The 24,093-nt window shown below is 41.9% G+C and overlaps 1 protein-coding gene across 1 annotated transcript in view; it reads left to right on the top strand.

The window, feature by feature from the left end:
• LOC133019840 (neuronal migration protein doublecortin-like) overlaps positions 1-24,093 on the top strand; it is a 42,729-nt gene that overhangs the window by 17,365 nt on the left and 1,271 nt on the right. The window contains exons 3-6 of the mRNA XM_061086411.1: positions 1,521-1,937; positions 5,917-6,257; positions 18,262-18,364; positions 22,184-22,273. Coding sequence (XP_060942394.1) covers positions 1,521-1,937; positions 5,917-6,257; positions 18,262-18,364; positions 22,184-22,273 — 951 coding nt within the window. The remainder of the gene's footprint in view (positions 1-1,520; positions 1,938-5,916; positions 6,258-18,261; positions 18,365-22,183; positions 22,274-24,093) is intronic.

The raw sequence follows: 24,093 nt of genomic DNA, 5'->3' as shown, positions 1-24,093 counted from the left end.
GTTTTTTTCTCTGTACATAAAGAAGAGTTTAAAGCCTCAACCTTCACACAATCAAGTTTTAAACTTTAAATTATTAATGTGACGTTTATCGTGATAACATCGATATTGATATAATTTGTCAGTATTGTTCAGCCCTCCTCTAAATCGTGGAAAACCACAAAGGAAAGATCCAGTGAGCGAATGAGTAGAGTCAGACAAAATTTCATTGGCTGGTTTTCATGAAACAAAATGGTGTTAGGGACAGACAAGAGATTACTGAAGGGATTTTACTTTATAATATTTTCCTTGGAAGTAGGATCGGACAATGTTGGAGATAAATATCACGAGCTTAATTTTCTTATTAACAAATGTGATAAATTGCAGATCAACCAACTAGCCAATAAAATAATGAATGGAATCCGTTCTGCAGCAGAACAAAGCCTGAAGAGGTTTAAGTTTGAGTCTGATTGAAAACAGAACAATTCCTCTCGAGGGAGAAGCTCAAACAAAAGTGCAGTTGAAATAAATCAAATGAGTAATGTCAGTTTGTTTGGACTAATTCATTAATCAACAACGAACAGTGTCCGGTTGTTCGAGAAACAAGGGACATGTGGAACAATTTTGATTCATCATTTGGAAAAAATAAACCAAATTTACATATGATGTCATCATGATGCAGCTCTTCTTAAATAATAGTGACTCACGGTGTTGTGTGAAATTGGGATAAAATGTATTTAAGACAGAAGATCCCAAACCCATGTGTTGTTAACAAGCCACTTAGAGTTGAGCTGTGTTTAAAGAGCTTTGACCTTTCAGTCGATACTGTCAAGTCCTGTCGGCTAATGAAGACCTGCGAGGGAAACAAGTGACATGCACGACACTTATTTATTCTGCTTCTCAGTTTGTGATTTGAGATCACTCGTGTTCCAAAGAACACACCATGAATAAGGAGATTAAGTCAGTGGAGCAGGGCTTTAAGCAGGGGACAGATAATAACGTCCTCTTTTATGTCGGTATTTATGTTTTACAGCTGTGTAAAAGTTTTCAACATTAAATATATATTTTAATAGGAAATTCATGTTTTAATGAGATTTTGCTCTTGGTTGGAAGTATTTTTACTCTGCTCCGGTCGGAGGTTTACAGGGAAAGACTGGTTGAAAATTGGAAAGCTGCTCTAGCCAGTCCATCTTGTAGCATAAATTGTTAATTGGTTAATGGTTAAAGGTGCATGATTTGAATTTATAGTAAGAACCTTTAAACCCCCACGATTTGCAATATGAGTATAATGATGTTGATGGCTTCAACTAAGGTTCAAATGTGGAATGATTTTTGAAAAATATATATTATAGATTAGAATGGATTGATATTCAGACTCTGACTTTACCTGTTGCTGTTTTCCTGACATTTGAAATGTCCTCGTCTTCTGGTCAAGCCAAAAGATGAAAACCCAATGTTGCATTACAAATAATATACTCTTGTTTCAGTGTTATACTCACGATGCCTCACATACACTGTTTTTCTTTTTTTCTTAGACTCTTCAGAGCTGGTCACCACCTCCACACATTCGTCACAACCATCACAACCTTCAGTCATCATGGAGCTAGACTTTGGACATTTTGACGAGCGAGACCAGGCATCCCGCGCCCCGAGGGGCGGGCGCTTGAACGGACTCCCCAGCCCGACCCACAGCGCCCACTGCAGCTTTTACCGCACACGCACCCTGCAGGCCCTCACCAATGAGAAGAAAGCCAAAAAAGTGCGCTTCTACCGCAACGGAGACCGCTACTTCAAGGGCATCGTGTACGCTGTGGCCGGCGACCGGTTTCGCACCTTTGACGCCCTCCTGGCTGACCTCACCCGCTCGCTCTCCGACCACATCAACTTGCCACAGGGCGTCCGCTTCATCTTTACTATTGATGGCACACAGAAGATCGAATCCATGGATGAGCTCGAGGAAGGTAAGCATTGTTTTAGCAGGACCCCCCACTCCCCTTCTTAGCACTTATCTGATTTAATGCATCTCCTTCGTGGGATACCGGATTGTTTGGATTATCATTTTCTTTGTCCGCCAGTAGAGCTGCCCGGGTGAGATCAATCTGAGACATTATAGGCCACCATGCTAAAGAAGATCAAGTCAGTTTCTGCGCTGAGAAGATTTAGAAGAATTACATTTCCACTTTTCTGAGATTAGAAGTCTTATCTGTCTGGTCTAGACTCCTATAATCTCTCGTATGATGTAGTAACTTTTAATCTGGAGGGTTACTTCGGGCAGTCCACTTTTCTTAACTGTTGGCAGTTTGTAAATTCTCCCAAACTGTTTCTCTCTCGTTGCCTGACTGAGAAAACATTATTCATTCACAAACGGGTTTATATCCCATGTTACTCGTAATAAATGGTATTTCATGATTCAGCTGTTGAAGATTTCCCGCTGACGGAGTTGAAAGCAGGTCCTGCCTTGGTCGTAATGGGGTTCAGGGATCTCAGTTTTCGGATGTTTAGCTTAGACCCAGCATGGTTCATACTGAGCTGTAGCGTCAGCTCTCTGCAGCTCAGCATGGGATAAACGGTTCGTTAACAGACAGCGTTAAGATCTGACTCTTAAAAGAAATGTCCGGTGCCAATTTTTGAGGGATGTTCAACTGCCAAATCTTTTTCATAAAGTATTCAAAACTTAAAAAGAGAACTTGATTAATTAGTCAAGGCATTTTACATTCTGACTAATTTCAAACTATTACTGTTTTGGATGATAATCAGTTGTTCAAGCTTTATGAGCAGCTGCCGTTATATCTGTTAGTGTCTGTATTTGGCATCAGAGGGATGATCCGAGCAAAGAAATGATTCAGATTCATGTTGTGGAAGTTGCCCAAGATGATTTTGACAGATTTGTGGCATTTGGCATCTCCTTGGCACCCGACAGGATGATCACTGCATGCACTGAGGAAAGCCATAAATCGGCGAAACCCCTTTTTTGAGGACAATATTTTGATCTCACCAGATTCTAAAATCAATCTAAATATTTAAATGTTTCTCAGGATTAAATAAAAAATCTATGGAAGAGACCCAACCTTAAGCTGTGCCCTTCTTGCTGAGACTGAAACTTTATTTTATGAGACTTCTCTAAAGAAGCTCGAAGAAGTACTGCAGCTTATTTTGTCCAAAATGAGGCGATCATCTCTGCTACTTGAGCTGCTTAGACGAGATAGGAGTGTGTTTGGTGAGTGTGTGTGTGGTGAGTGCAGTAAAGGGGCTGCACAGTAAAGACTATGGGTGGTGGGGGGCATTTCCTTGTGCTTCCTCTTGTGGGTTATAATTAATTGCTCAATCTCTTGTGCACAGTGTAATCCTGTTGTGTGCCTTTTGTCTTTGCAGTCATTTCTCCACTTTTGGCCTAATTGTTGCCTTCTGGATTCTCCCTATTGCCAAATGTTCTCTTTATCTCTCTTCCCCCTGCTGCCTTTTGTCTTAACTGTAGCTCCTCAGCACAATCTGCTGCAGAGACTGTAGGTCAGTGAATGACAAAGAAAATGACTGTAGATTATTTAGAGAGCTGTAAAGAAGGACGGGACAATTCAGAAGTACATTTGTGATGACGCTGATGTTAGGGCTGTGCAATGTGACTAAAATCTCATATCCTGATACAGATCTTTACGTATCCAGAGAACAACACTAATCACGATGTAGAGCATTTTCTGTTAAATCTTATCTAGATTTATATACATTTTTGCAGTGTAACTTGGGGTCGTTTTCTTTGTAACTTGTCATCCTAGACTGGATATAAAGATTGATGTCCACCCCATCCAGAAATTATACTAAAATATCCCTGATGGGCACGCCGCCATTTTGCTCATTTTGCAGTCTGCACATTAGCAATCGGGGGAATGAAGGCGCGGTCACAAAGTCTCGCCGATACAAGCGTGCAAGACCATCGACAAATTGGTTTTACTAAAAATGCCCATGTCCCATATGCTAACATGGAGACAGGAGGTTTTATTGGAGTTATACTGGAGCAAGCCACCAGGTAGTGATCTGGCTTTACTTAAAGAGAACTGTCATCGTCCTCCGTCCAGCTTGTATCTGCAGCTGTTATCCTCTTACTTCTTTGCAGTTTCTTTTATATGATTTGCCGAGGATCAAAGGCTCTTAGAACGTCAGATTTTCTTGTACCTTCTCGCTCCGTAGACTCTCTGTTCTGTTTGACATGATTCTTGCGTAGGTGGTTAAAGAGATGAGTTGGATTTGAGTGTGTTGTGGCGGCATAATTAACATAAAGTCTGGATTTGTGATTCAGACTTTATGTGAAACCATGTCCTGCTGACAGATGTAACTCCTCTTTTAACTATGATCTAGGGCTGCCACTAACGACTATTTTTCTATCGATTAATCGGACGACTATTTTATCGATTAGTCGATTAATCTAAACGACTAATTTTCCTCCAAAAAAATCAAATTGACCATTTCATTTCAGTTAATTTTATTTTGACAAGAACAAACTGTATGTCATCGTATAATGCAGCACAAAACAAAATGTAAACAAAGGCTCAAATATTAAAGTGCAAAACTGAAGGTTTAAACTAGCAACTCCAACGTGATAAAAATAAATAAAAAAGAGGGCATATAAGTTAAGTCAGCAGTGCAACTCAAAAAGATATCAAAGTTTCTATTTAACCCCTTATCAAAATAAAAAAGTTATGTCTGCATATTAAACAAAGTGCAACAAGTTTAAAGTATAAGAAACAATGGTGTCCAGCTCAAAATCAAACTCAAACGTTAGTTAGACATGCGTGTTGTAATGTAAGAATGTCAGCATGTCCACATGTTCTGGACTCAGTCTAGCGGCCCCCCCTCCCCCCACGCGGGCGCCGTAGCTGAGGTGACGCGAGAAGGACCCGACTCGCGTCCAGGGCCGCCGTCCGCACCTGCGACGGACACCGGCCCGCGGTCCAAGAGAGAGGAAGCCCCCGCACCAGCGACGCCGTGAAGCGCCGTGGACGAGGACCCCCCCCCCCCAAAAAAAAACAACTTGAGGCGGGCCGCACACCGAGCCTCCGGCTGCGTGGAGGGGAGTGCGCCGGGGCGACTGCTGCCCCAGCCGCGGCACGCATAGTCTATCGCGGCTGGTGCCCAGCGGTTTTTAAAAAAAATGCGTCGACGCATTTTATACGCGTCGACGCATTTTCAGCGTCGACGTAATCGATGACGTCGACGAATCGCGGCAGCCCTACTATGATCTTGTTAATCTTTGACTAATCTGAGTTCTTTCCCTGTTCAAAATGACCATGTTTAGCGTCGCGTTCACTGTCCATGTTTGTTTCCTTCGGGCAGTTTAGGAATTACAAAGGGTAAATGGTGACACAAGGAAAGTAGGGATGAAACACAATATGAAATGGTATATGTATTTCTATCAGCACTGTCCTTACTGAAGCCCTCCTTTTTAATGTGCATTGTGTTTCGTTATTTAGGTCTAATGAAGCCAAAGGGAATATGTTAACTCAAAACCAGAATGAGTCTTCAAAGTGTGAAGATGTGTCTCTGCTGTATTGTTGTTACTGTCTCATGGGTGATCTTTGAAGTTTTCGTTTTTTCCTATAGCACCAGACATACAGATGCAGGTGGGAGTTATGGTACACCATTATTCATGATCACTGTGCAACAGACTATTTTAATTCTCAGCAAGGTCTGAAAATCAAACTGATGAGTTTGAACTATGTTCTCCAGCAAAGAAAAAACGAGTTTTAGTTGTGACATTAGATCGAACTGAGATGAAATCAGAGGTGTTAAATTTTCTCCCACTGGTCTTGACATCTGATCATTTGAGTTCCTGCAGGTTGGAATGTTTCTGATTGAACACCTTCTGGGACTCTCGGGTATCAGAGTTGAACTGCTGAATATGTTACAACACACTAACCCAATTTTTTAATTTTTATTTTGCCCTCGCAGGAGAAAGCTACGTTTGTGCATCAGAGAACTTGTACAAGAAGGTCGACTACACAAAGAACGTCAACCCCAACTGGTCTGTGAATGTAAAGGCCTCTGCGAGCCAGAAGAACATGCAGTCCTTAGCCGCCAAGGCCGCGTGCGAGCCCCGGGAGACCAAGGACTTTGTTCGCCCCAAGCTTGTGACGGTGATGCGCAGTGGCGTGAAGCCGCGCAAGGCTGTGCGCATTCTGCTCAACAAGAAAACGGCACACTCCTTCGAGCAGGTCCTCACCGACATCACAGAGGCCATCAAACTTGAAAGTGGGATCGTGAAGAGGATCTACACGCTCGATGGCAAGCAGGTACGTCTCACTTTCAGCCGACTTGCATCAAGCTCCCAGATAAGACATTCGATTAGAGCTTAACAGTGGTTACAATTCATTTTAAATGGTAAATAGTCTGTATTGGAATGGGATGTGTAGTTTCTCTGATCTTAAAAATATTTAATAGTCTACCCTTGTACCAAATATCTTTTCAGCATCAAATATATTGCGGTCAGGATTCATAACGTTTCTCTAAACCGTCAATGGAGAAAATTAATGGGAAATGTACTTCCGGAACCAGAGCTGTGCTAAAAGTGAGCGGTCACTGCTCTATGATCTATACTTGCAACTGGAAACCTGTAATTGGGTCATTTTGTGCAAATGAAAAACTCAAAACAGCTAAAACTCAATTGTACCAAGATTCTAGTGTTCATTTCAAACTCAGAATAAATCTCTAGTCTGGAAATAAAGATGGTGGAGCACATTAGTTAAAGTTACACAATAGGAACAATTGTGGTCTGTATTAAGAACAGGTCATTATTCCTATGTCCATCCACACCCAGGTTGGTATCGCCAGCATCAAAAGAAGCAGGAATCCAAATTATGTGTTCATAAATGCAAGAAAGAAGACAAAATGCTATTGTCCTCTCTGACCAAAAGTCAACAGGAGCCAGTTCATGAGAACCTTGAGAACCATGAGAACAACCTGAGCGAAAAATGACCTTCATTGTCTGCAGTCTTTGTTCTCACGTTCACTCTCACACAGCGTAGTCTCCTGTCCTGTGGTTCAGGTCATTAGTGTCCTGTCCACCTGCCTTTTGTTGTGCAGTTAGTGTTTAGGCCACAGGCATTTTTCTTTAGTGGATCTGCGTTTTGAAAAGCTCAAGTCCTGGGAAGTTCTGCCCTCCACCCACTATGGCCGGGTTCAAAGAATCTAGCCCTGTATTGTTGTGTTTGATCATTTTTCCCCCCTTTGTTGCTTTAGGATGGTGCATGCAGGTATTAAAATAAAACGCTGAAACTTGAATTTACTCTGGAAATTTTAAAATCCTTGCAATCTGCTGACCTCGTAAAACATATGAGGTTGAGAGTTAAAACATTTTTTTAAGCTTCCTATCGTCCTAGAGACCGTGTGTCAAGTACATGTCTGAATCCTCATCATTAATTCCCTATGTGATGATGGTGCTTGAGTTGTTGAGGTCTGAAATGCACACGTCCTGCTCCATGTAACAGAAGACACAGAGTAAAGTGTCCTGAGCAAGCTTGACGACTCTCTGGAGTTCACTGAATGGGATCCTCTGGCTGATGTGGCCAAACAGAATTTAGGGCACAGGAATCCCCATGAGAAGAACCTGCAGAGAGCCAGTTTCCACTGGCTGGCTGTGGGCAGTCAAAACACCCACTGACGTCAAAACTCTGTAATATACACCACAGTGTGGGATTAAAGGCAATATGCTGCCTGAATTACAAAAATACAAATCCCAGTCCGGAATTTAAATATTAGCAAAAAGTGCTTATTCACAGTGGCATTCATGAACATTGATGCTGCACCTCCAACAATCGTTATTTCACTTTATTGAAATGTTTAACCCTGCATCCTGATGTCCATTGAGTAACTGGCTCACTTGGTTTACTCTGGTTGGCTAGTTTATACTGCTGCCTAATTTGCTTACCTGCTAAATTCAATCAGCAAATTATGTATTTCTATTGGCATATATACATCATTTAAAACTTTCTTTTTGGCTCTTACAGTTTTGAGAGTTTCTCCACACAGATAAATAGCCCGGTCAATCTTTAACTTCACATCTGTAAAGAGCAGAGATGTTCTGATACCATTTTTTCTTCCTGTGATTTTTTTTTTGTGTGACTGATACTGATATTGGTACATTTAAAAAAACAAAACACATTATATACCTAATTTAAACTGTTGTATGCTACGAACCCTGTATGGAAGATATGATTTCTGTCATTTGAAAATATATGCATGCAGAGAATGTATAACATAGACCTTCTTTTATTATCTAGTTTGACAGTCGTAACTAAAAACGAACACTTATTAATAATACTCGAAACTAAAGTCTTGCAAACAGAACTCCTCACCAATTTATTTGTGGGATTTTCCAGCTTGAAATTTTGCTGACATTTTATGTAGCTCAGTACTGCTACACTACCAGAAATCCCTTCTTCTTCGCAGCTCTTAAAAGAGGCAACTACACCTTTTGGATCAGAGAAGAAGAAGTTAGTAAGAAAAGAAAATCACAGTTTCATCTGAATTAAACAAATATACTACTAGACATGGTATGGACTTGCTACATAAATTTGTGTACTCACAGATGCCCCACCAGGCATTGTTGGCAGTATCACAGGCTTTTCTGGTGCTGGTATCAGAACATCTCTTGAAAAGGCAGAAAAATGTTTTTACATGTTAGACTGTATTTGATAGAGGGCTTGGCATTGTCACATAACGGTACAATTATTTCTTGCATAGACTATTATCACCAATCCAGGTTTACCATGAAGTTACTATGTCGGTTCAAATCTGGGCACAGATGCAAAAGCACAGAGATCAAATGATCTGTATGAACTTGGGCTAAAAGTCACTCCCCGGGGAAGACTATTGTTTTCTCTTCAGACGGCCATAAAAGGACATGATGTTTTATTCATGTTTGAGCTTTAATGGAACAGTTTGGAAGGACAAATAGCCACCAGGCAGGGTCACTTCAACTGGGAGGATGTGGAGAGGTCTCTGAGATCGTCTGGGTCGTCTATCTACTTTATATCAAGATTTGTATGACTTCATAAAGTAATAAATAAAATGTTAATGAGTCCTGTTGTCCAAGGAGAAAATGTATTTGGTTATATACATGTATGCTCTTCTGTGCAGTGGGGAGTGACCTTATCTAAAACCTCTCGCACGTCTCACCTGTATTTTTGCTGCAGAGATCACACAGCTTTTGTTTTCCAGACTATTGTGAGTGGCAGTAAATGAACGTAGGCGTGGAAGCATGTGAGGATGTGCACACGGACATCTGTTCTTCAGCGCCCTCTTTGATATGGTTAAATGTTCACAAATCCTCGTGTGGGGACCTTTTGTCCTGTATTATTCATTACAGATGGACTGGGGATTGTGGCCTGCTGAGCTCCTGTAGGTTGTATCTCTTGGTTTTTTCTTTTTTGACTTTGTAGTAATAAGGCACATGTGTGTATTGGAGGAGGGGCGGAGCGCTGAATTGATAGATTAGGGAATTTGATTTTAATGCTCTCTCCCATGGGTGCAGTCTGGCTGCCCTGGGCGTTGAACAGATTTTCTTCCTAAAGAAACACTCGTGCTGTTTGGAAATTGTTATCATCTTGTAGGATGTTATAGTCGTTGATATATTTTCGAGCATTTATCTTTGTGGTCAGGTTTCATCCCCTTTTTTTCCCCTTGCTATGAATTTTTAATGATTATTGCTTCCCACAAAGTATCTTTAATAGCCTGCCCATGCTTTAGCCATCCCAATCACAGCATATTGATCCTGTTGTCATCGCGGTGGAAATGGATGGATTATTTGATGATCAGTGTCCATTGACTCGTGCCGGCGCCTCGTGGCAATGCGCAGAAATGTGGTGAAAATGCTGCGCACGTTTATTGCGGCGCCTTTGTGTGCAGAGGCACACTGCAGCTGCTCTGTGGTGGAGGTGATATGGTAGAGAGGCAATATTGATGCAGCAGCGCCCGCCCCTCCCTGACTCTCCGTCGATCCTCCTCTTCCCATTCCGTTGCGATAGCTGCTGGGACCGGTTGCTAGGAGACCACATCTCGGGCACAAAGAGAGCCCAGCTGGTGTGGACTGGTCTGTCAGATACCACATCCTGTAGTGGGTGTGAGAGTCTATCAATGCGAGTCTTTGGTTAAAAAAAAAAAAAACACGTCACATTATTATCTCCTTTACCTGTGTACATTCCATCATGGGCTGTAGTGATGTTTGATTGTGAAAGATTAATTTGTGCTCGACTTAAAGGATGCACAGATTGTGTTTTCTATCTTTTAATTTTTTTTTAAATGGCTGCTCCTCAGGCTGGATTTTGGCATATTCCTCCGTACTGTGTCGACTCTAAAGACAGCCTGTCGTCCTCTCTTTGTCCGGGAACAAATTCACTCCAATTTTCCCCTCAAATGTCGGTGCTTTTCACTTCAGTCAGGAAGGGTGGGGCCGGTGGATTCAGGAGTCATTCTCCATTCTAAGAGCAAATTAGGATCATTTTATTTCCGCTGATGGGGAGTAATTATTCACCGCTCCTCACAGCACAAAAAAAAAGTAAATTTTCTTGATTTGCCCTCACTGCTTCTAAAGGCTTCATTAAACCAGAGGGTTTATTTGATTGCTGGCACTCTATTCTGCAGTCTTCTGTGAGAGAGGTGTCTGCACAGGAGAATACTTCTGATTTGCATTTAAGATCTACGACGTGTTCAGCAGAATTGCAGTTTGGGTGGTTGCCAAATCCGAATATCATTTGTAAAAAGAAAAATTGTGTATTGGAGGGTCCATTGTGTTGCTGTGTGATTTGTCCTTGTGAATTGCCTTTGATGCAGGATTGCAGAGGAGTCTCTTGGTGGATTTGAGTGTCCTTTATTCCAAGCTGGGTATTAGGAGGAAGACTTAAAAAATATATAATAATGTTAAATATATAATAAAATGAGTCACAGAAGGAAAGAAACGGATGCTTCAGGCACAAGGTCACGCCGTTATTGTCGAAGAACAAAAGATTCAAATTCGCTTTAAAAGTTCATAACTGATGCTGCAGAAATAATTCACTGCCTGAGAGATGGACAGAGGCGTGGGTTCAGGGCTCCGAGGATCCAGTAATGGGGAAAGAAAAGCCTGATTCTTCCTGGTTATCAGCGCTCGCGCAGTCTGCCGGCTCTCTGCCATGCTGCAGAAGCAGTTGTCATGGCAATAAGCTCCGCTGTAATGGATTCAGGTTTTGACAATGGCTGTAATGCGCTGAGTGTGCTCTTTAAGCAGGGTCTTACCTGCCTGCTCTCTGCTCCTCACCTGTCACCACAGCCGCATATCAGTCACATGTACCCCCCCCCCCCCACACACACACACGGAGGCAAATAATCAGGCTGACAGAGGGGCGCGGCCCCCTATGAAGCATCCCCGGGTGTATGCATCCTCTGTCCCCCCCACAACCCCCCCTTTCCTGTAAGAACGCCACATCAACAAGTGAGCATGACCGCGGGTGCGTGGGGGGGGGGGGAGGTTGATGGCAGGATTTAATAATGTTAAGACCACATCAGTCATCCAAATGGAAAGCCTGCTTCCTCGGGGCTTCGGGGAGGGGCTGGGTTAAACCAACATCAGGCACCAGCTGGTCCCCATGACTGTGCAGATATTGCAGCCTAACTGGCTCATCTGTGCTCCAAATGCATCCGGGGGGGAAAAAAACCTGCAGTAGCACACAGACTGTACTGGTGCACCAAGGTCACCGACAGGTCAGAGAAGAAACCAGCGAGAAACATTTCCTGATGCCCAAATATGGGTTTTCTTTATATTTTAATTCACTGTTTTGGATTTGACTGCATCTGTTAACCTTGCTGTTTTCAGAAAATCTGCTAATTTATTAAGATTTTTTGTGTTTTTCAAGCTCTTTTCATTGTCTGTGAGACACTGATATAAAATGGACAAAATGGAGACTGTGTTCTGGAGGAATATTCTGCTCATTGCAGAGGCTGATATTGATCCGACAGTGAAGCCGTGTGTGTGTGGGTGTTTCCTCATGGGTTGCAAACCAGGTCTTACCGGCTCTTTTTCCGCCTTTTTTAAAAATCTTTTTTTACACGTCCTCCCACACAGCTCGGTAATCCTGAGACTACACAATGTGATATGAAATGAAAATGTATCTGCTCACTGTAGGATTTGTTGTTGTCTTTAAATCAAACTTTAATTGATTATGCACTCAACCTTATGCTTGTGAAATACTATGGTCATATTAAAGACTATAATGTCATATTACTAGAATTTAGGACATTTTTAATGAGGAAAGAAACATGATATTCTGACAATAAAGAAAAACAACTTTTTAGCAGGATTATATTCTTGATTCAAAATCTTGATTATAAATCTCCTTGTCTCATGAGAAACTACGAAAGCCCTTTTGAATATCGCGCAAATGTAACGAACCAGTCGACCACTCGCAGACATTTCCTGCTCCAACAAAAGAGTCTTTCTTCGGAATAGACATTTCTTTCACAAGTCCTCAATTATTATGATAATGTGATGCTGATGGGCCAAGGATTATATGTTTTATTTTTATACTATATTATAGATATGCTCCACATTTCCACCGGCTTATCCTCTGATGTTCCCCCTGTAACACGACACTTAGGACTTTATTCTTAAAAAGGTACAACTTTAAACTTGAAATCTTTGAATTTTTCCCTTTGAAGTGTCCCTTGTACTCTTATCGGCCAATGTACAGAACGCACAGTAAAATAGAAAAGGCTGCAGTGTGCACCCCCACTGAAGACTTTTTAAAAAATCAGCTTTACAGTGCAGGGCTTGTACAGAAGTGGGAGGAGAACCTCATGGGAGATGACTCCTTTATGGTGTTTTTATTATTTAAGGATGTATTTTCTGCTGACTCATTAACGCTGGAGTTAAGTCTTCAGTGTTAGTCACAGCAGCACAGGTTAGATGAGACGCCCAGGTCACGACAGGGAGTCAGAGCGCCACAATGCAACATTGATCAGCTTTACTTCCTTTGCAAGGAGATCAATTAACATGGAAGTGTCTGATGAGTCTTGAGGTCCAGTTTCTCTCCGCTAATTAATTTCTGAACCTGTGAATACAGGTCAGCTGCACGTTGAAGACAAATGACACATGGGCTTTGTTTGAAGGTTTTCTGCCACTTCACAAAAACAGAAATAAGTAATTTCTTGACACATCTTTAAATGCCTCATACCTCTCAAAGTTGGTCCAATATACACATAGAACATGCACAAAAATGTCTCTCCACTGGATAAGTTATTTTTTTTAACGTTGTACATTATTCATTTTGGAGATCTGCCCATTTTCCCCTGCTTCTCTCCCGCCTCTCTCCGGCACCACTCCAGGTTATCAACACATATTTCACGTCACATTTGACGTCATTAAGAGCATAAAACTCAAGGAGAAAGACAGAGGCCTTGGATTGCTGCTGCAAAAAGAAAGACTCCTAACTATTATGTTTTTTATATTATGGATAGATTTTAAGTAAGTGAATCTTCTGTAGAGAGTTAGGACCCACTCCCAGAACGTCCATTTTCAAAGGGTTACTGCCTTGGTCAGCCCAGATCATAATGACTGTTCCTTTACCAACTGTTGTTGTAGTTGTGCCACACACACACACACACACACACGGATACAGAGAAACCAGAGTTTTTGAAAACTTTGGAATTCAGGAAAAGAGAAAAGGTTCATTCTCCAAAATATGCGCATTAGTGTGGACAGAGCATCAACTAGCCTGTTAACTGGTTGCTCCATTTATGAATTCTATCAAATTTGGGAACATCTCCTGAGGTAATTGCCAGTAGTTGCCAGAAAGACAAACTACAGAAATGGCCCTAACTTGTGACCTATCTCCCCAGCTGTAGTGTTCTCAATTTCTAAATATACCACTTGACCACCATCACCCAATGAAATGTCTGCATTTGTGGATGATTGGTCAGATGGTCTATAAGGAACTCTGAATAATTCAGTTGTTGTGTAGTTGGTGGATGGGAGCGTATAGCTCATGGTGGATGGGCTAGTGGTTTCCTGGGGGTCTTTTGGTACGGACAGCTGGTGAGGCAGAGATTAGGGATGGGCTTGGTGGGACAGGGGGTGGTTGGCACCTGGAGTCTGGAAGGAGCCAGTTCTTCATAAAAGCTTTGTTTACGATTAACCCGTCAATAAATGTATACATACTGGTTCTGATGTGTGCGTTTGGGTGCGTGCACAGTGTGTAAGTAACCACACAGGCTTGCAGAAATCAAAGTGACACCATGTCATTTCATATCGGCCTCCTCCTGGATCCCGTTGCCAGGTGGCTGTGTCTGATGCAGCTGACTGACCTTTTCAAATTGAGAGAGGATGCTTCTCAACCTACATCCCAATGTTCCCGAGCCGGCCTGCCCTTTCTTCACTGCAGCCACGTTTCAAAGAGACGCTGACATTTTGCTCTCAATGTGATTGCGTGCAAAGCGAACAGGTTTTTTCTCCTGCGTGTCTGTCAACTGTAGACAGATGTCAAAACTTACCGAGGCTTACAGCAACTGGTCATAGGCCGACGAGAGGAAAAGAATACCAGATGATAATGTTTGTCATCAGAAGGTTGTGCACTTGCAGGTCAGATTTGGATGATTGTTTGAAAGGCTGCAGGAGATTTGATACACACTGTATATTAATTATTTGTAGGTTTAATGATGTAGAGAGGACAGGTCTGAGACCTGCGTTGTATGATGTGAATCTCAAGTGATCACTGTGGGGAACTGGATTAATAGGATTTCTAAAAAGGATTTAATGTTGTTGCTAAGGACTGACGGGTGGACGTACCCAGGTTCTGAGCCTGCTGCCTTTTCATGAACTGCGTCATCATGCTCTCGAAGGTTTCTGACATGTTGCATTATAGTTATATCTTGGTTCAAAAGCGATGAAAAAAATACGTGGCAAAGCTCTTCTTGGCGAGATCACTGTAATTTTTTGCTGTCGAGTTTACTGAGCCTGAGAGTCCTAAATTTAACAGTGCACTTTAAAGTGTGACTTACTCCATCTGCCAAGGAGGTTTGCACTGCTGTGTGACTGTCCTCAGGATTACTCTAAAAACTTCTCAGCTGATTTACATGAAATTTTATGGAGGGGTTAGAAGAAAGAACCCTTTAAATTTTGGAGCGGATCCGGATAATCGGGTGGACCCAGGATTTTTCTCTTCCCTTTCTTTCATATAGTGAGATAGCGTTTTGGCCTCGGTGGAGGTGCGCACTCGCTAAGCACTCCCTTCAGTCCCAGATATGTGAGACAAGAGACGACAAACTATCTATCAAATAAGTCCAGAAATCTGTCTGTGGCTGGAATATCTTGGCATGTGTATTGATAAGGGCCAAAGGAAATGCTTTGTCGACATTTTTGGGAATTTGACATGCGATATGTTCAATATTATTAAACTTTGAAAAGACAGGCGACCAGTGCTTTGTAGCAGCGAAGCCTGGGACTCATCAACATAAGTGACTTTGTCGATCCTGACATCAGCGCTGATTCTCCAGTTCGGGTATCTGTGTACTGAGTTGTGCTGAACGAACAGCTCTCTGTGCAGCAGCGGTGGTGCAGCTCCGGTGTTCTGCAGCTGGTCTGTATTTGCCGTGACTCTTACTGCAGGTCACTTTCACAGTTTCTGAAAGAAAGCTGCAACCAGCATCACCACAGGCCAAACAAACATTCCAAATGAGATGGTTTAGAAAGGCCACTGTACTAGTGAATCAAATTCGTCAGAACCCCGGGTTTTCATTGCGTAAATTTGCACTTCATCAAACGTCATTTTTGATTCCCCACCCCGGACACGTTGAGTGGCAAGAAATGAACTGCTGCCGCCGAGTGATCCCCTGCAATCAGAAACCAACAGAGAGAAGCTTATCATCTTTTCTAATGGAGATTCCGTTAAGAGCGAGATTAAGGTAACAGTCTGTTGGCTAAACACTTTATCCCTTTAATCAGCTCTGTTCTTAAAGCCATTAAAACATGGACTAGTCTCCACCCTCTCGCCCCATTCCATCCTGTGTTTTCCATCTCCTCTCCTCCGCCCCGGTGGCCATGAGGGAAAAGGAACCTTTCTTAATGCTTTCATCTTGATTAACTGTCGGGTGCTGTTACTGCAGCACAACGGTTTAACCTAATGAAAGTAACAAGTATCTGATCTCTTGAGAATGAACAAGGAAAAAAAAACAAATATGCAGCCTGTGAATTCAACCTCCGGCCGAAAAACCAATTAGATGTTGATCCCTGGAGTCGTAGCATCGTCTCTGTACCTCAGCGGGGAATCTGCCAGCCTGCATCTTGTGGGAACGTAGTGGGAGGCAGAGAGGGTACAGCTGTTGGATGCCACGCCACCGAGTCACCAGCGCACACTTTTAGCTCGTCTAGCAGGACGGAGAACCAGCAGGGCAGCTGCTGGGGTGCGGTGTTCCCAAATTATCTGCAGCTCATAGTTTAGATGTGTATCACAAAGGAAACCTTGATGCATCTTGACTATCCTGGCATTGCCCAACCAAGGATAATCTTTCAGACCACTCGGAGAAACCTACAGATGGGCTGCGTCTGTGAGAGATTTAGTTTTTTAGAAAAAGTATGAAAAAAGCCCAGTTAGTCACCTGGAGTTAAATGAATGTATCTTGATCCAGTAATTATAGGGATAAAGGATCAAACTTCTCAAAAGTTGTTGAAAGATGAACTGAAAAATTAGACAAAGATGCTCTGGAACAAAACTAACTTGCACCAGGAAGTCAAAACAAACACCTTACCCAAAGGGGAAAGAGCTTTTGGGTTGAATGGCTTTAATAGGCGTGCCCGAGCTGGTAACAGGGCCTGTATATTGGGGAGCAGCGGAGAAGGTGTGGCCCAGAGACATCTGTCCACTAAGTAGGCCATATTGTGTCAACAGCTGCTATAGTGAAAAGTCCCAGGGGACGGAGGTTGAGTCTTTTAAACATTACAGCGGAGGTGTAACTTTATCCTCTCTGTTTGAGCCTTTTTATGCCTTTTGTGTGAATGTGTTTTGTTAATGACGCTACTGTAGCTAAAGGCATGTTAACAAGACAAGTAACAAACAAAGGGACCGACCACCACCTGAGGCTGCCTAAATCCTTTGGCTGGCAGACGACAACATCCTTTTTATCAGAATTTATCCACAGACTGTGTCCTTTTTTTTTTTTACCTCTGCCTTTGTTTGTGTTTGTTTGTTAGTTAGCAGGATTTCACAAGAGCTTTTGAATGGATTTCCGAAAAACCTATGGAAACAAAGGATGCATTATGGGTCAGGGAAGAACCCCAAACATTTTGGTGCAGATCAGAATTGCGGCTACAGGAATTATTTTTCAGTTTCTTTAACATTGTGAGGTAGAGCATTTTTCAACATTTTTGAGAATAATTCATAGTTTTTTGATAACTGAAAAAAGGATGCTCATGAGCGTGTGCAATTTGAGACAAACAAAAGTCTGCATCAAGTTAATTTGAATGTGGTTTCATAAGGGGACTGTTGGCGTAAGTACTTTAAATTAAATATACTCACCTTTTTAACACTACTTACATTTCATCAAACATGTGACTCCATCATTCATGGTGCTTCCTCTGCACAGGAATTGATAATGCCTCATGCTGTCTTAATGGATGATTAGTCCAGAATTAGCATTTACACTTTATTATATTAGGCATTCCCGACAGGCATTTAATCAGATTGATATGAACAGATGATTCCCTCCTGGCCAATCCACCCTCTTGGTGTCTTTAAGTCTCTCAGTAGGGAGTGTTAAGGCTTTGATTTGCACTTAAAACAGACGTGTAGACGTGTGTGTGGCTCGACCGCAGTGTTGGCCTGTCGGTCAGTGGTTCAGAGTGAAAATACTTGGATGCGCAGCCATTTATAAGTTTCATCCTCTGATAAATATTTCTACTACTTCTCCACTGCCACAGCATCCATGATCCTTTAACTTCCATCAAGCAGCAGCAACATCAAATCAAAAGTCTAATTTGTCCAATACTTGATTGCTAGAATATTGACTTTCCCATCAGCTTCAATTGTACTTTGAGTTTAGTGCTTATGAGCAAATATTCAAATTCTTACTTGGAAAACCTTGGTGGGGAAAATTTTAAACAACGTACTTGCTTAGTGTTGTCATTGAGACCATGTTTGCATGCTGATGTTAGTTCCTGCTGTGCACAGTACAGTCTCACAGAGCCACCTACCTGGATGCAGAGTCTTTCCCTTGATCTACCTGTTGAAGCCAAATAATCAAGGGTCTCATAAGTTCTGTCTCCTGTCTTCATAGGTGACCTGCCTTCAAGATTTCTTCGGCGATGACGATGTCTTCATAGCATGTGGACCCGAGAAATTCCGCTATGCCCAGGACGACTTCTCTCTGGATCAGAACGGTCAGGGTAACTTCAGTCTGTATTTTACATCAAATACTAGTATAGACTGTATTTAAGTGTACGGAAAACATAATATTTTGTGTGGTATACCTTGTTCTACAATTATTATAAAATATTCATGCTGCAGTTACACATTACAGCAGTGAAAATGTCCTTGCATTCACAAGAGGGCTTATGCACTGTTTATATCTGCATTTTGATTTAAAGAACTAATAATTTGCATGTTATGTTAAATCATAGATCATTTGAAAGAATATTAATCTATGTCTGGCAAGCTCTAACTTTAACTTACTTTACAGTATAGGCTACAGAGAATCAAATTTATATTATTAATGTTATGTGTATGTTTCAAGATATTCAAATTCTGGACTCGCTGTTTTATGCCATCTGGTTTGTAAACCTAATGATGACGAGATCGGCCTCATAATCTCATATTTATAATTGGATGGGGACAAAAAGGGAACATTAAATAAAGAAGTAAACCGAAGGAAAAGAATAAGCCTTGGGGTTAGAAAATGGAGAAAGATCTGTGAAATTCAACATGTTTCTGACATGATTCCCTCAGTCTCTATATCATGGAGCCTTTGCATATAAACTGTGTCATGTCTTTTATGTTGAATCCCCCGAATAAAGAGGAGAGGTAATTTGCTCCTGGGGTGGGTTTAACACACCCGTGTCCTTGTAAAAGATGTTATGCTCACTTCCATACTGTAGCTTTGTGAGGAGAAAAATTACATTTGTGAGGTGCAGGCCTACAAAAGGCGGCGGGCGGCGAGTGAAGTGTGTTATCTGCAGCCGGCAGCAGAGAGAGGGAAAGGTAGAGGAGAAAGAGCCATTAATCTGTCCAGTGACAGGTTCAGGCCAGCTGATCTGTTGGTGCTGATACTGCTGAGAAGTGGAGGAGAGAAACTGTGAAACCAATCCTCTCAGTGAGTCTCTCCGCTCCCCGCAGACTTTGAAATGCCCCTATTTTTAACAACCCACTTTCACCCAACGTCCCTCCTCCATGCATCCAGTATCTCACAGATGTCCTTTAAATCTAAGCGCTGCACGGATTCAGTACAGGGCTGATTTGTCATCGTGCTCCTTTCACCCTTTCTCTGCTCCTGCTTCCTTGTCAGATCAGGTTAGGAAGGAGAATCCAGTTTGTTTATAATGATCTGGGCCCTTTCCTCTCAGCATACATGCCCCCATGGAACCAAATCTAAATAGTTTCATTAAATCTATGATAACCTCAGGGCAATGCTAAATAAAATGGCTGAGAGTCTCGAGCATTCAGACATGACTTAGTTCTCCTCAGTGGAGCAGAGACGCAGGAGAGAAGCATGTCTGCAATGCATCACATTACATTAAGAAAACTGTGTATCCACAGTGCTCATCAGTCTTGATGCTTTATGATCGAATCCTTTTGTTTCAGAAGGTAATTCTGATAATATAATCAGCTAGAATGGCTCTCAGTAGAATGCCTACCCCCGCTAAGGCCCAGCCGTCCCCTTAAGTTCAATCAAGCTGCACTAAATGTAAAACACTCATATCAGTGCGTGATTCGTTTATTTGCTGGAAAAACATTAAAATTCCTAAAGAATGTGGGGGAAAAAAAACCTGGATCTGCTGTCTGATCTAGATCTGCACCAGAATGTGTGCTCCGTGTTCTTTCCTGAACCACGCCGCATCCTTCCACTAAGTTTCGTGGAAATCCATCTAGTCATTTTTGCGTAATCCTCCTAACTAATAACTCTTTTAAAGTAAAATTAATAGGTATACGTGGGTCTGACTCCTCCTCCTTTTTTTTTTTACCCCTGTTGCTTCATGTTTGACTTCACAAATGCAGCGAAAACTCTGGCACCTTGCTGTCTTGCCAAATTAGCACATTCATCCAGGCGTCATGTTTCCATCCCTGCCGATCAAAGCTGGAGCTGATTTAAAAAACCTGTGTCTACTGCAGAGTCGTCTGACCCGGGAGTGAATGTCAATTTGTATCCAGTCACATTGCAGACAAAAACCAGATGTTAGATGTTACCTCGGCGGTGGTAATAATTAAGTATATATGCAAACGTGTCAGACACAAGCAATAACAATGAAATAAACCTTGTTATTTTCCTTACTTACTTACACTGATACAGGCTTTTAATCTTGGGTTTGGCAGAATCACCAAAATCGATCTAAATGATTATTTTTCAAGCGCATTACTCACGTTAAATGCAAATCTATGCAGATGGACGTGTGGACAGAGTGGAGCACATGTGTACCTGCTACTCTTGTTTATGCAGCAACAGCATCAGTTAAGGCTGAGGGGAAATCGGTGCAGACACACTCGGGGGGGGGGGGGGGGGGGGGCTATTTTGAGACCACTGAGTGGACGAGACAAGCTGCCAGTCTGAAGCACTGTCAAAAGGCGTGGTGGCACACCTCGCACAAAACAATGGAACACGAATGTACTGTGTGTCTGCATGCAGCAGTGTGTGAAGGGTAAGAGAGAGAGAGAGAGAGGAGACAGACATGGTCGATCCCGGGAGACGGAGGGAGGACAGATAGTATAATTAGCATCAAAAGTGGAAAAGAGGAGGGGGGTGCAGGGGGCTGAAAGTACAAACAGGGGGGACGATGCAGAGGGAGGGGTAGCAGGGAGTGGAGTCTGCCTGCCCTGATTAATACAGCCACTCTATATACACTGCATACATCTTTATGTGATAAAAATAAATTCTCACTGTCGCACATATACATAAATTTAAACAGCTCCTTCCTTCCTTCCTTCCTTCCTTTTTTTGTTTTTCTGTCTCACAAAACCGGGTGTGTTACATGTTACTGAAAATACTCAGGGTGGAAAAGACACAACACAACAATGCTGGAATTAGACAGATAAAGCTTTTTATTGTGTTGTGAAAATGAATGAGAGATAAGAAAAATTTAAAATCGACAATCTCAGCCCAATTTATAAGGAATTAAAAATCCACTTCTGCCTCACAGACATTACAACTGGAGACATAATGAGGCTGGGATCAGACTAGTGCATTGGTCATTATTTCCACGAATCAAAATGACAAATCAACAGGCAGCCGTTCAGTTTGCAATGACATCATTTTTATTCAGATTGATTAAATATCTTATTTAGAAAGGTTTGCGTTACACGTGATCAGGATAGCATCTGAGTCTATATTATACTTTAAGGGCCAATCCCTGGAACTCTCCCTTGTGCCTCAAATTACATATTAAAAATGTTTGTCATGAAAAAATTCCCCCAATGCTCTTTAAAATGGCTTAAATGTAACTGCACCTTCTTTCCTCGTTTCGTGACTAGGATCTAGGAACATGCTAATATTCATAATAAGCCATCACAGCTCACCATTGGTCGAGGAGCCTTTTTTCAGCCACTGAGCTCCACCCACAAGCTGACAGGATTGGTTTCTTAGGTTTGTGACATGACAAATCCTGGCTGTCTGAGTCAGCTGGGCATTTGTTAACAGCAGTGTTAATGCACCGTCACACACAGCACACATCACGGGTCAAAGTTCAATAGATTGAACTACACCCGGAGCCACGCTCTGGATTTGCTTTGCCACAGGGAGCAAATGAGATGATGATGGATTTTAGATTTTTCATCCAAATGAGAAAAAAAATTCCCCATTTTCTCACTTTGGTATTATCTAGCGGTGCCTAATATTAAAGTTGACTAGTTTTGCTGTATTATAACATTAATGTCAGACATAACGAATACCTTCAAACGTATTTTATCCAGACTTTATGCTATATATTTTATAGTCGTCCAGTTTAGGAAACGAGTGATAATCGTACTTTCTCTTTGTTCTTTTGTCTCCACAGAGTGCAGGGTGATGAAGACGCCCAAAGGTCAGCGTGGCTCAGTGAAGAGTCCTGCTCCAATCAGGCGCATGAGGTCTCCTGCTGAATCAAGTGAGCCCATTACCATCTCACCTCCTCCGGTGTAAACTGGAGTAGAACCAGACCTCGCCTTGTCCCATAAATCAGAACAAAGAGCCGGTAGAAAGTAGAACGAGGCTAATGCTGCTGCGGGGAATGAGAACGAATGCAACATCAGATATGACGGCACAGTGATGTAGCTCCTGGGGTGAAGACACTAAATCCAGTGGTGCGGGGGCTGTCGCTGATCTTGACCTTTTGACCTTAGTCTGAAGAGAATAGCAGGCTTTGTAATGGCTTCAGGATGGATTTTGGTTATAGATGGCTTGAAACACTAATCAAACATCAGCCCAATGGACAATTTCATGGATGATAATAAGAAACACAATTGTTATTGTCCTTCTATCCACAGAAATCTATTTCTTGTTTGTAATTTGAAGACATGCTTAGAGGGACTATAAATTGTGTTTCCTCTCTGTGTTGGGACAGTTGTTCCTGTGGGGTCCCAACAACACCAGGACACGACCACATCTCCTTAAAAGATACCCTGATGTGTATTGAAGCTAATCTGATGAGATGTAATATAATTCTGTCAGATTATTTGCTTTAAAACCATGAATAAAACAAAATAAATTAATAAAATGAAAAGTAAATGAAGACCTTGAAATCTTCTTTTAGCATTATTTTATCCATTTAGTATTTGATAATATCCATGAAAAAAACATAATGGAGACACTGATGCTTGCACATGCTTGAATGCTTTATGTCAACATCAGCTTTTAACAATGGAAAACGGTACCTGAGTTTATAGCTGCAACGTTGAACAGTTGGTGCCATGAAAACTGAACACGGGCAGGTGTGACACTAAAACTAAAAAGATGCAGCACCAGTTCTTCTCTCTGTTATGTATCATATGACGGGTTCAAATCCTGCTTTGAAAACCTGTTCTAATTCTTCCCCTGGCACCGTGAAAACACAGGAGTAACGTGTGAGGGTCAGTGACGGTGTCTCTCCAGCAGAGGCAGGTGACAGAGCTGTGAAATCTCCTGTGCGGTAAATGAAGAGAATATGTGATCTCACAGATTTGTCTGCAGGTAGTCCACAGTTCATGTTTCACACCACTTTACAAGGTTGGTGGTGGTGGGCGGGGTGAGGGGGTGCGATCTCCAGCTCAGCAGGTTCCCTCAGGCCTTCAGCTGTCTTGTATATTTTATTGATCATTGATCGCTGAAGGCCGGCCTTCAGCACAGCAGATGGTTGGCCAACGGGCTGGAGAGTTAACTGAGTTTGAATCACCTCTGGGAGGTCAGCAGAGATCACAGGGCCGTAGCAGAGGAAATGTGTGAGTGACATGCCTCATTTAACTGGACTTCATACTTGAGAATTAAAGATTATAGTTTTACATATTTTATTTCTCTCGTGCTCTTCACCTATTTCAATTGATCTGTCTTATGTCACCCTTATCTCACTAGATTCCGATTTTAACTGGATCTGCACCTAATTGTACTCACTCATAAATATCTAAATATTAACAAAATAATTTTATTATTTTTAAGAAAACCTCTCACAATGTTAATCAAAGCGAAATATACTTCCTGGACCCGCCCACTGATCCAGATCTGAAACTAAAATTTTAACCACCTCTTTCCATTAAGTTTTGTGGAAATCTGTGTCATGTTTTTGTGTTACCCTGCTAACTATCAAACAAAAAAACAAATGCAGATGAAAACATAACCTCCTTGTTGGAGATAGCAATATTATATCATAAGAAAATCCCCAAAAAGTCAAATGCATTTAAATATACTAATTAAATACTACTTTTTTGTGAGATTTGAAACAATCAAAAATATCAA

Source organism: Limanda limanda, chromosome 14, assembly GCF_963576545.1.
Source record: "Limanda limanda chromosome 14, fLimLim1.1, whole genome shotgun sequence".
Taxonomy (NCBI): Eukaryota; Metazoa; Chordata; class Actinopteri; order Pleuronectiformes; family Pleuronectidae; genus Limanda; species Limanda limanda.
Note: the sequence above shows the minus strand (reverse complement) of the source record. Positions and strands in the feature narration are given on the sequence as shown.